The following is a 12,950-nucleotide window of genomic DNA, read 5'->3' on the forward strand; positions in this document are numbered from 1 at the left end:
ATGGCCAGGCTTGGGACTATTCGTTCAGCAATGTGTGGCACTTGGCTGCTGGGGGAACTTGGTCCTCCAGCATGTATGGCCAGTCTTGGGACTATTAATTCAGCAACGAGTGCTCTTGGCTGCTGAGGGAACTTGCTTACTTAGAGAACACAGGAATGAATGTACAGTATACAGAGATCCAAGCCAAGGATCCATGAAGTTTTTAATCCCCCCGTACACCCCCTGCTGAGACAGTAGTTATGTCATTACCTTTACGACTTTCCGCCACAAAACACAGAAAATGACATACCGCGTTCTCTAAATCCAAGCCCGTGTTTCTATCTTTGCAAGCTCTAATTATTACATGTGTGCTGGTGAAGGGTTTGCGGTGGGCACAATGCCTGCGGAACAGTCACATCTCGCCGCAAAGTGAACAAATGACGCAGCCCTGTTCGCCTGAGCATTGTCCTTCGTATCATCATCAATGGACAGAAGCAGCGGAGACCAGCGGTCGCTGTGACAGGTGTATTTAACATGGAATTGCCCAGTAGTCGGGTCACAATATTGCAAATGCTTTGCTGTATATATAAACACCACTATAAACCCTCTTACGACTTTGTTACTCTGCTGTTACCATTTGTAACGTACAATGGTATATGCCGGTGCTATATATATATAGATAGTAACTTGTAACAAACAAGTCACATTTTAGAAGCTGAACTCACAAAACCACAAATAAGCCATTTATAATACCGTAGCATTTTTTTGCGTCACCGCAGAATCTCGCTGCAGTTCGGTTAGTGTTCAAAAGTTCAAAAATTTGCATGAAAACGCACCAGTTATGCGAAACCTGGGTGACTGATAAATGCAGCCCCGTGTCCGCAGAAAATCGGGCTACTTTCAGGTGTTCGGTTTTGCCTGCGTGTGATGCGGTTGAGCAGCCCGTGGCGACGTAATGACCTACAGTAATTTACCACGGGTAATTGGACACCCCCTATATTTCTACTAGTTACCAACCCATCAAAACTAAGGAACATCAGAACACTACTGTGCTCACCAGCGGCTGGGCGCACCTGAAAGGAACAACACTGGATTTGCTCCAATCTGGCACCATCTAGTGGCGACCGATGCGCAAAGCACTTGAATTCCCCGAATAGAGGTGAGGAGCAGATTTAGCCCTTTATTGTATAGAATACTTGAACCAACACATTCATTTTGTTTTCGATTTTATGCTGGGAAAAATACATACATACAATAAATTCTGGCCGGCTAATGACTTACCAATGAACGGAGAGGCCTCCGGGCAATATGGCAGCAATTCGACCCGCACAGCCGGCTTGGCGATCAAACTTAAATTGGCGTAAACGTCACCAGGCAGAGTGAGGTTCTGGGGGTTCAACAGCGTCACAGATTGGGGTTCATTCTTGTAAAAAATACCAAAGAAGTAAGCCACCCTCTTCCGGTATCCCTCCCGGTACAGCAAAGCCATAACCACCAGCTGGACGCACAGAAAGATGAGCAAATACCGGCCTTTAGCGATGGCCATATTTCGTTCTAGGGATGGCGGAATCCAGCGGACGAAACCAACGTCTATATCAGTATTCCACTTTAAGGTTCAGTAAGCAGCGAGTTCATACTGGTTTCCCACCCAAGCCAGCAAGCGAGATGTATCATCACTTTCCTCCGTGCAGGGAAACTTCAAAAAGGAATTCGATACGGCAGAGGAATTAAAAAGCCTTGGCGTTAGCCGTGGACTTGCAGGAGAGAGGCAGCAGTGAGGTGTAAGGCACAGGAGACTGGCTCTGCTCTTTACATGTCGGACATGGATCCAGGGCTGCCCGAGGAGTCATTTGCAGCTTGAGCCAGAGGTCTAACGCATGACAGACGTTCTGTGCCTGCAAAATACAAAAGAGGACAAGTCTCAGAGAAAGCGTTCATGACAGCGGCTTTATCCAGGGCTGCACCCAGCCCAGCATTTCGGGCATACAGAAATATAGTGTGCAGAGGAAGCTGAGAAGGTCTGATCAGTCAGCTTCCCCTCCCGCTAGCTGAGCTTGTGGCACTCACAGGGAAGTGTAACAGAAGAGGAGGAGGAGGAGGAGGAGGAGGAGAAGGAGCACAGCTTATGTGATGAATAGGGAAAGTGGAATGAAGGAGGAATAGAAGGAAAACAATGCACACACATAAGGAGTAGTCGTGCGAGTCACTCTACATAATCGTCACCTGACACACAGCACATTTACTCGGCTCCGTCCCATGCAAGACCTGGAGCACAGATGCCAAACATTGCAACAGAGGAACACACACATTGGGTTGACAAATCACGTCACACAGGTTCCAAATTCAAAGGCCACACCACACAAAGCCGAATTACACAGATCATTGGGAAAATCTATGCTCCGTCTACAGAAAGGCTCCGATACACCGTAGGTAGCAAAGTGCAGCAAGCCAACGGGGGTTTATATTACAACGGTCTAAGCTGATAAATATTAATGATTGCTACATGAAATATGTGAGCAAGCATTGGCCGGGCATGGGCTGCTGGACGTTAACCCTGCCGCCGCTACGGAGCTGTGTGCCAGCCTTGTGCCGGAACTTATTTGGGCTAGGAATTCAGTCTTTAGCACTCTTTGTGTTACACTAACCGAATCCAGGTGTTACGTAGAACCACGGACTCTGCATTCTCTGAGATACAAAATATTTATTTTATTATTACAAATACAGGTACTTGTTTCCTGGCACCCCCATTTTTAACGCCACCCCCACTATCAACGCCAACCCGAAGCGAGCGAGCGCAGCGGTATGCGTCCTCCGACCTTTTCATACCCCCTACTATCCATGTCGGCGTGGAGTTGATTTTATATAGTGTGGCAAGCGCAGCGAGCCACTCAGCCCGAAGCGTGGCGAGCGCAGCGATCCCCGCGAGGGGACGCAGAATACATGTGAAGTAATCCGCGTGCGCTTGCCACACTATATAAAATCAACTCCACGCCGACGTGGATAGTGGGGGTATGAAAAGGTCGGAGGACGCATGCGATGGCATAAGATTAAAATTGTGGGCGCCGTGCTAGGAAACAGGTACCCAAATACAACATTTGCTGGACTTTGGGAAATGGCGCTGAGAAACACTTGTGGCACCTTATAAATAAAATTATAATAATAATAATAATAATAAAATGGCAGAAAATAATGTTTTTTCAGAAAGTCGGACAAAGCCGATGATGGATTATTATAAGTTTCTGTATAGATGCAGATCTCCCTAGATCAGGGGTCCTCAAACTATTTGGCTCTGGGACCCCAGCAGACAATAAAAATAATTACGGGACCCCAGCAAGCTACTGCAGAAGGTCATCACATCACATGTGTAGTCAGCAGACAGCATTGTGGAGAAACAACATGATGGGAGGAGTCTAAAATAACAGACAATTCAACAGATTTTTTCAGACTCCTTTAATCACTGACTGAGATTAGGAAAGTTATCAGCTTGATGGTCAGCAACAAGGGGTCACGACCCCATGCTGAGAAGGTCGGGACCCACTTTGGGGTCAGGACCCACAGTTTGAGAACCGCTGCCCTAGACATACCTCCCAACAGTCCCGATTTTATCGGGACAGTCCCGATTGTCAGGGCCTGTCCCGATGTCCCACCCGCAGGCGGCAGTGTCCCGCGGTGTGGGGGGGCTGTTGGGAGTCCCCCCTGTCAGCTGCTAAGCAGCGGGGAATAAACGCTGTGCGCATGCGCACAGCGTCTATTCCCGCAGCCAGGGGGCTGGGGGCATGGCTAGAGGCTCACAGAGCCTCTGGGTCATGCCCCCATAGCGGCAAAATGGGGGCGTGGCCTCGCGGAAGAGCCGCAAGTATAGGCCACGCCCCCAAATTAGGCCACGCCCCTGAAAATTTCGGCGCGCCTCCGGCGCGCAGCAGCAGCGTCCCGACTGCCGGGATGCACAAGTTGGGAGGTATGCCTAGATGATGGTGGGAGCGAGGTTGCCACAGCGGTTAAACGCCAGCAACTGTGCCCGACCTCGCACCCTTCGCACCAGTAACGAGTTGCACCAGTGAAATTATTTGGGTTAATTGGATCAACCCGATATCTAGGGCGACAGTTCAACTTTTTTTATGTCGACGCCTGAGCTCACTATTCTCCGGGCCAAGTACATTGCTCCCCTGCTCTTGGCGCACTGTACCGTGCCCAACTGCAGTCCAGGGGATTCGTAATAAAAAAAAAAAAACAGGAAAAACAAAATTGGGAAATAGTTATGTTGACATTTTTCGTACGTTGATCTTTTGTCAATGTCAATCTTTTGGCAACATACTGCCCGTCGACCTGGATACCATCTGTCGCCCATCCGGATACCAAATGAATGTCACAGATTTTTATTGACTTTGCAAACTTGTAGATCCAGATAGGACTGCAATAGAAACAGTCATAAAATCTCCGCAAAATGAGTAAGACAAACTATTTGGGGAGTAGTCAGCCTATCGCATCTCGGCAATTACCTAACCAAAGGCTGGAATGCACTATAGATTCCAGCATGTGCGCAAGAGAGGAAAAGGTTTTGCATATTAACAGAATTTAAAGGATGAAGTTAAGGAATAAGGGTGAATTCAATTCGCCATAAAGCAGCGGTAATTTACCGCAATCTCAATTTTGACTCAGACTTGTCCCACTCATAAAGCACCTGAAAATATACTAGTCGCATATCTTGTTACCTAATCTCCATCATTTTGCACTTTTTTCACCCTACAAATGTCAGGTCATTATCGGCCAATTAAATATTATAGAAAAAACAATTCTTAAAGTCCTAATTAGTCATTCAGGGGTGTGTCCCAGTGGTTCTGCACCAATCCCAACATTTTTAACCCATTGAGTGCGAACGTTGCCGTGAGGGAAGTCCAAAATATCCCTTAAAAATGCTAGGGGTCAATGTCAAGAGATATAAATCACTTTAGTTATTGCTGGCAAATGATCTGAAGTCGGATGAAATTGAAGTTCTGTTAAACACTGAACCAAAAATATGTTGACACAGACAGTGCAAAAACTTGAAAAAGTAATGTAGACATTTTAAGCGTTGACCTCAAGCTTGTGTCGGAACTTCTGTTAATGTCGATCTATGGTATGTTGTCCAATTTTAGGTGTCCGCCTAGTCACTGTCGACTATTAGTGGCCGACTTACGCATTATCGACCTCCTATACCAGGGGTCCTCAAACTATTTTGCTCTGGGACCCCATCAGACAATAAAAATAATGACAGGACCCCAGCAAGTTACTACAGAAGGTCATCACATCACATGTGTAGTCAGCAGACAGCACATACATGGCAGCATTGTGGGGGCACAGAGTGATGGGAGGAGTCTGATATACCATAACCCATCACATCACACGTGTAGTCAGCAGACACCACATACATGGCAGCATTGTGGAGGCACAGAGTGATGGGAGGAGTCTAATATACCATAACCCATCACATCACACGTGTAGTCAGCAGACAGCACATACATGGCAGCATTGTGGAGGCACAGAGTGATGGGAGGAGTCTAATATACCATAACCCATCACATCACACGTGTAGTCAGCAGACACCACATACATGGCAGCATTGTGGGGGCACAGAGTGATGGGAGGAGTCTAATATACCATAACCCATCACATCACACGTGTAGTCAGCAGACGGCACAAACATGGCAGCAGTGTGGAGGCACAGAGTGATGGGAGGAGTCTAACATACCATAACATCACATCACATGTGTAGTCAGCAGACAGCACATACACGGCAGCATTGTGGGGGCACAGAGTGATGGGAGGAGTCTGATATACCATAACCCATCACATCACATGTGTAGTCAGCAGACAGCACATACATGGCAGCATTGTGGGGGCACAGAGCGATGGGAGGAGTCTGATATACCATAACCCATCACATGTGTAGTCAGCAGACTGCATATACATGGCAGCATTGTGGGGGCACAGAGTGATGGGAGGAGTCTAATATACCATAACCCATCACATGTGTAGTCAGCAGACTGCATATACATGGCAGCATTGTGGGGGCACAGAGTGATGGGAGGAGTCTAATATACCATAACCCATCACATGTGTAGTCAGCAGACAGCACATACATGGCAGCATTGTGGGGGCACAGAGTGATGGGAGGAGTCTAATATACCATAACCCATCACATCACACGTGTAGTCAGCAGACGGCACAAACATGGCAGCAGTGTGGAGGCACAGAGTGATGGGAGGAGTCTAACATACCATAACATCACATCACATGTGTAGTCAGCAGACAGCACATACACGGCAGCATTGTGGGGGCACAGAGTGATGGGAGGAGTCTGATATACCATAACCCATCACATCACATGTGTAGTCAGCAGACAGCACATACATGGCAGCATTGTGGGGGCACAGAGCGATGGGAGGAGTCTGATATACCATAACCCATCACATGTGTAGTCAGCAGACTGCATATACATGGCAGCATTGTGGGGGCACAGAGTGATGGGAGGAGTCTAATATACCATAACCCATCACATGTGTAGTCAGCAGACAGCACATACATGGTAGCATTGTGGAGGCACAGAGTGATGGGAGGAGTCTGATATACCATAACCCATCACATGTGTAGTCAGCAGGCAGCACATACATGGCAGCATTGTGGGGGCACAGAGTGATGGGAGGAGTCTAATATCCCATAACCCCTCACATCACACGTGTAGTCAGCAGACAGCACATACATGGCAGCATTGTGGGGGCACAGAGTGATGGGAGGAGTCTAATATACCATAACCCATCACATCACATGTGTAGTCAGCAGACTGCATATACATGGCAGCATTGTGGGGGCACAGAGTGATGGGAGGAGTCTAATATACCATAACCCATCACATCACACGTGTAGTCAGCAGACAGCACATACATGGCAGCATTGTGGAGGCACAGAGTGATGGGAGGAGTCTAATATACCATAACCCATCACATCACACGTGTAGTCAGCAGACAGCACATACATGGCAGCATTGTGGAGGCACAGAGTGATGGGAGGAGTCTAATATACCATAACATCACAGGTGTAGTCAGCAGACAACACATACATGGCAGCATTGTGGGGGCACAGAGTGATGGGAGGAGTCTAATATACCATAACCCATCACATCACACGTGTAGTCAGCAGACAGCACATACATGGCAGCATTGTGGAGGCACAGAGTGATGCGAGGAGTCTAATATACCATAACCCATCACATCACAGGTGTAGTCAGCAGACAGCATTGTGGGGGCACAGAGCGATGGGAGGAGTCTGATATACCATAACCCATCACATCACACGTGTAGTCAGCAGACAGCACATACATGGCAGCATTGTGGAGGCACAGAGTGATGGGAGGAGTCTAATATACCATAACCCATCACATCACAGGTGTAGTCAGCAGACAGCACATACATGGCAGCATTGTGGGGGCACAGAGCGATGGGAGGAGTCTGATATACCATAACCCATCACATGTGTAGTCAGCAGACAGCACATACATGGCAGCATTGTGGAGGCACAGAGTGATGGGAGGAGTCTAATATCCCATAACCCATCACATCACACGTGTAGTCAGCAGACAGCACATACATGGCAGCATTGTGGGGGCACAGAGTGATGGGAGGAGTCTAAAATACCATAACCCATCACATCACACGTGTAGTCAGCAGACAGCACATACATGGCAGCATTGTGGAGGCACAGAGTGATGGGAGGAGTCTAATGTAACATAACCCATCACATCACACGTGTAGTCAGCAGACAGCACATACATGGCAGCATTGTGGGGGCACAGAGTGATGGGAGGAGTCTGATATACCATAACCCATCACATCACACGTGTAGTCAGCAGACAGCACATACATGGCAGCATTGTGGAGGCACAGAGTGATGGGAGGAGTCTAATATACCATAACCCATCACATCACATGTGTAGTCAGCAGACAGCACATACATGGCAGCATTGTGGGGGCACAGAGTGATGGGAGGAGTCTGATATACCATAACCCATCACATCACACGTGTAGTCAGCAGACAGCACATACATGGCAGCATTGTGGAGGCACAGAATGATGGGAGGAGTCTGATATACCATAACCCATCACATCACACGTGTAGTCAGCAGACAGCACATACATGGCAGCATTGTGGAGGCACAGAGTGATGGGAGTCTAAAATAACAGATAATTCAACAACTTCTTGAATCACTGATTGAGATTAGAAAAGTCATTAGCCTGATGGTCAGCAACATAGAGTTGTGACCCCATGCTGAGAAGGTCAGGACCCACTTTGGGGTCTGGACCCACAGTTTGAGAACCGCTGTCCTATACTATAGCCGTGGGGAAGAGAAACTGCACTGGTTTTGAAAGATGCAGGCGGCTACAATGAACGCAATTATAATGGTAACATAGTACAGTAGATTATAACCAACTACAGAAGCAGTGGGAGAGCGACAACACAGAATGTCTTCCTGTATACATGGTCTGATTCTGCATGCAAAACCACATTCTCTAATGGGCAAACCAATGCTGCGCTGCGGGTGGGGCAGATGTAACATGTGCAGATAGTTATATTTGGGCAAGTTATTTTGTTTCTGTGCAGGGCAAATACCGGCTGCTTTATTTTTACACTGGAATATAGATATCGGTTTGAAGTACAAACCCGCACCCAAATCTAACTCTCTCTGCACATGTTACATCTGCCACACCTGCAGTGCAGCATGCTTTTGTCCATTAGAGAGAGAATTTGCTTTTATGAGTGAACCAGAATCAGTCCTATAAACCATGGCAGATAGGAGATCGGTAGGATTGCAGATATGTTGCAGTTGGCGCTGTAGAATGACGGTAACACAACAACTCGGGGTATTGACAAAATAAACGTCTGCTTACGCCTGACCTAATTTAAAAATTCTCAGATTGTGCAAATGTCAAGGTAATCTTCCTTTTGCCACTTCAGTTCTGGCACTGCCCCCGGTGGCATCATGCCACGCCACAGTGATGCAAAGAGATAGGATTTATCGGCGAGGATTATCCCACATGGCCTCAGCACTTCCTGTGTGCAAACAGGAGACAGAATGAGCAGCCCTCGTAGTTGTATGAAAATAAAAATAGCTTTGGTATTTCTTGTCCTTTCTGGCAGTACGAACATAAAGGTTAATGAGACGTGCTTCTAATAGTCCACATACCCACCTCGAAAAGTGTCAGAATAAAGGCAAAAAAAAAAAAAAAAAAGGGCAGTGTTTATACAAGGCTGATCCATATTACAGCGCACAGATTTCTATGCAGGACATTGGCTATTCAGTAACCTGCAGATCAGTCGGTTCTCCCGTCCCTTGTGACTGATTAATGCTGTTTGCTTTGGGAAGGTGGTTTCATGCAAATGATTGTTCCCTTCAGTCAAAGCGGAGATCTTTATCTTACTCCGCTAAACCCTTATTTGATTGACCCCTCCCCTCCCCCGCTCTCTGCAGTGATCATTCTGATTTAGGATATCTGAACATTAGGCGGAATATGCGCAAGCAGTGGCTGCAGACACGTCTGTAGGGTGTCACATAGTAGTAGCCGGTTTTCAAGGAAACCAAAACAAACAGACTAAGGGCGGTAATCAATCCCGCATTCCGACTGTCGGAACGCTACAGACAGTCCGAAACCGGGGCCGTTTATTCTTAACTCCACAGAAACTGTGACATCCGAAATTCAGTGTTCAACTGTCAAAAAGTGGGAGTGTCTGCAAAAACGGCCGTGGATTGTAAAATAAACGTCCGTGAATTCCAACAATCCACGTCCGTTTCCGACAAAACCGATCCGATTTGTTTTCAAGTTGTAGCGGTTTTGTTGAAATCTGCCTTCAATGCTGTTGGAAACTGCATTTCCACTGTTGGGCAGAGGGGCCGGAATTGAATACCGCCCTAAACTACAACATTTACATGTATTCAACACAGAAGGATCTTATACTGTGTAGTTTACATGCTATAATCCCAGCTGTGGGGGTACCAGCGGTTATAAGACTGACACCGGCATTCTGATACGGAGAATCCAGACAGGGGCTCCATTAGCCCCTCCCCCCCAACCTGACCCAACCCCCAACTTTGTATCTGGACCACACACATCCGGACACATACCATGTGGAAGGCAAAGTTTTATCAAAGTTGGAGAAACCCCCACCCTCCTGTTGCCTGTGTCAACTGTATGGACCATATGTATGTCGACAATCTGGTGTCGACATTTTTAATAGTTATTTATATAGCGCACACATATTCCGCAGCGCTGTACAGAGGATATTTGAACATTCACATCAGTCCCTGCCCCAGAGGAGCTTACACTCTATAATACATTTAATATTGTATTGTGCAGAGTTAACAATGGCTGCTTTATTTGTACACTGCAATATAGATTCACAGCCCCTACCTTGTCATTGATACTGCCGTTACCAGACAATAAGGGCGACTGCCCCTACACAGGACACTAGGACGTGAAAGGCCTTAATCAGTGACTCACGGATGTAACCTTGGTGCCGCACAGGTGACACTTACACAGCAGGACTCTCACATTACCGCTGCCATCATTACTTTCCAACACAGCCTCTGGCAATATCCCAGCTCAGGTGTGAAAGTGGTGTTTGGCGGAGACTAAGCAGGTCAGCTGAGGGGCGGACGTCCTTGGCAGTGAGACGAGGTCGCATTCCCAGACTTTCCTTTTTTTTCCCTAAACATAGCATTTCAATAAAATAATACTGAATTAGGCACTAGGGGGTTATTCAATCTGTGTCGCTCTTTCTCGACAGGGGAAATAACGGCACTCATCTAGTCAACGCTGCCATTAACGGAAGGGTGTCAGTCGACTTTTTAAAAGTCGGATCAGTTTTGTCAGAAACGGACGCATATTGTCAAATTCACTGCAGTTTTTTGACAATCTGCGTCCGTTTTTCGCCGAGTCACAGACTTTCCGACACTCGGAACATAGAATTCCGGGCTGCCGCGTTACATTTGGAAGAAAGTCGGAATCCAGGATTGAATACGCACCCGGGGGTTAAATTTACAAAGATAAGAGTTTTTTTGAAAATGGGATGTCGAGAAGGTGCTAAATAAAAAAATATATCAGCCCCTCACTGTCATTTTTCAAACTCAGCCTGTAACTTGACCGTTAAGAGCTGATTGGCCGGTGCGTTAATCACGGGCACTTGATCACTTTCCCAGGCTTAATAAATTTGCCCCAGTATCCGACTTTCTATGGGTAACTTGCCATCTTCAACAGAACTCCCGTCTCAGAACAGTTACCCCACAAACAAATTGGCATATAGACCCAGATTAAGCAGAAGGACGCATTGGCATGCGCCACGCCATCAGCAGTGTGCAGGGCACGGCCCTACGTGGCACCGAGCACTTTCATGCGAATTCCAGCTGCTGTAAAGTGCGCCCGCTGCCACGATGATTCGGACAAACGGATGCATTGCATTTAATAACATCGACCGCTAGGGGCATGGACATACCGCTACGTAACTATTCAATGAACCAAGAAAGTCAGCAGAACGGTTTACGACCTTAAGAGAACAACGTTCTAAGGCACCTTCAAGGTGAGTAAGAGGCGCATTTCCGACATCCAGCTGTCAAATTTGAATTCTCTGACCAGATCGAGGACGCAGAGACTACGGGGCTGTAAGGAAGTGACAAGAACTTATACTGCCGTCGCCAGGTACTTCTCCGTTTTTCTTTGATATATGTTGACGACTGCTCAACGGTTTGCACAATATCGAGTATCTCTATGCGAACGAGGCTCTGACACAATACAGTGAAACATTAATACAGTGAAATCCAACATTAAATCAATACACAAGACCGGAAGGTGCTTTGTTTACAGAGAACACGGGGTAATCGGATTTCTGAACGTCTGCTTTTACGTCATGGAACATCAAAGTGTAGGGTCTTGCCCGGACACACAATAACCCATTGAGCCCCTGTAATTGATGGTTGGATTGCAGGGTTTTGAAGACAAACCAAAAGGAAAGATAAGGCCTTCAAACAAATGTTCCAGCGTTTCACGGCTGAGCTGAGCTGAATGCACGCCGCATGTGACAAGCTGTAAAGCAACAATTGCTGGTCTGTCTCACATGACGGTGAGGACTTTGCAGGTCACTGAATAACCAGCCAACACATTCCCAGTATTGCTGCAGCGATGCGCATATGCGAATCAGTAACTATCAGATCATGGCTTTGCAACTCGCCCTCATCGGTTATATTCTGCCTGCGGAGGGTGAACAGTACAGCGGTGACCCATCACCAGGATGGCGGGCATGTGGAAGGACCTGCGCAGATTTTACTTTTTAACGTCGATATTGATTAAAAAAAAAATATTCAGTTCAACAAATATGCATCTAAAACAGGCATTCCCAACCACGGTCCTCAAGGCACACCAACAGTGCAGGTTTTAGTGATATCCAGGCTTCAGCACAGATGGTTTAATCAGAATCACTCAGGTACTAATTAAGTCACCTGTGCTCAAGCCTGGATATCTACAAAACCTGCACTGTTGGTGTGCCTTGAGGACCGTGGTTGGGAATGCCTGATCGAAAAGGTCCAGCAAGCCAAGAATGCATTGCGATATATGACATCACAAAGACCGGTTTCATGATGTAATTTGCTAGAAAAATGCCTGTTCCATCCATTATCATTATTCTCCGATGCCAGTGGCTTCAGTATGCAAACGGGATTAAGCTGTTTCAGCGCTTTCTTTTGGCAGAGCAAGAAAGAGGTTGCCTGAATCTTACGCGTCAAAATAGCGAATTATGAAAAACTAATCGCAGGTCCAACTACTCATCTCAGGGTTAACGTTCGCCCGCAGCGGGCATAACGTTCGCCCGCAGCGGGCATAACGTTCGCCCGCTATGAGAGAAACTGGACATTACTCATCTGTGACCAAGAGCAATGCATTGTTGTTATTCAA

General features: G+C 47.0%; 1 protein-coding gene across 3 annotated transcripts in view; it reads right to left on the bottom strand.

Moving 5' to 3' along the window:
* The window catches only part of LOC146042155 (beta-1,4-galactosyltransferase 3-like), a 67,917-nt gene that overhangs the window by 18,569 nt on the left and 36,398 nt on the right, over nt 1–12,950 (bottom strand). For 2 of the 3 annotated variants that reach the window (XM_083162075.1, XM_083162073.1), the window contains exon 2: nt 1,261–1,874. In XM_083162075.1, coding sequence (XP_083018201.1) covers nt 1,261–1,525 — 265 coding nt within the window. In that variant the 5' untranslated portion in view covers nt 1,526–1,874. Of the gene's footprint in view, nt 1–1,260; nt 1,875–2,202; nt 2,324–12,950 lie in introns of those variants that run through there. The other variant, XM_083162074.1, reaches the window with a different exon arrangement.

Source organism: Crinia signifera, chromosome 19 (assembly GCF_055691185.1).
Source record: "Crinia signifera chromosome 19, ASM5569118v1, whole genome shotgun sequence".
NCBI lineage: Eukaryota > Metazoa > Chordata > Amphibia > Anura > Myobatrachidae > Crinia > Crinia signifera.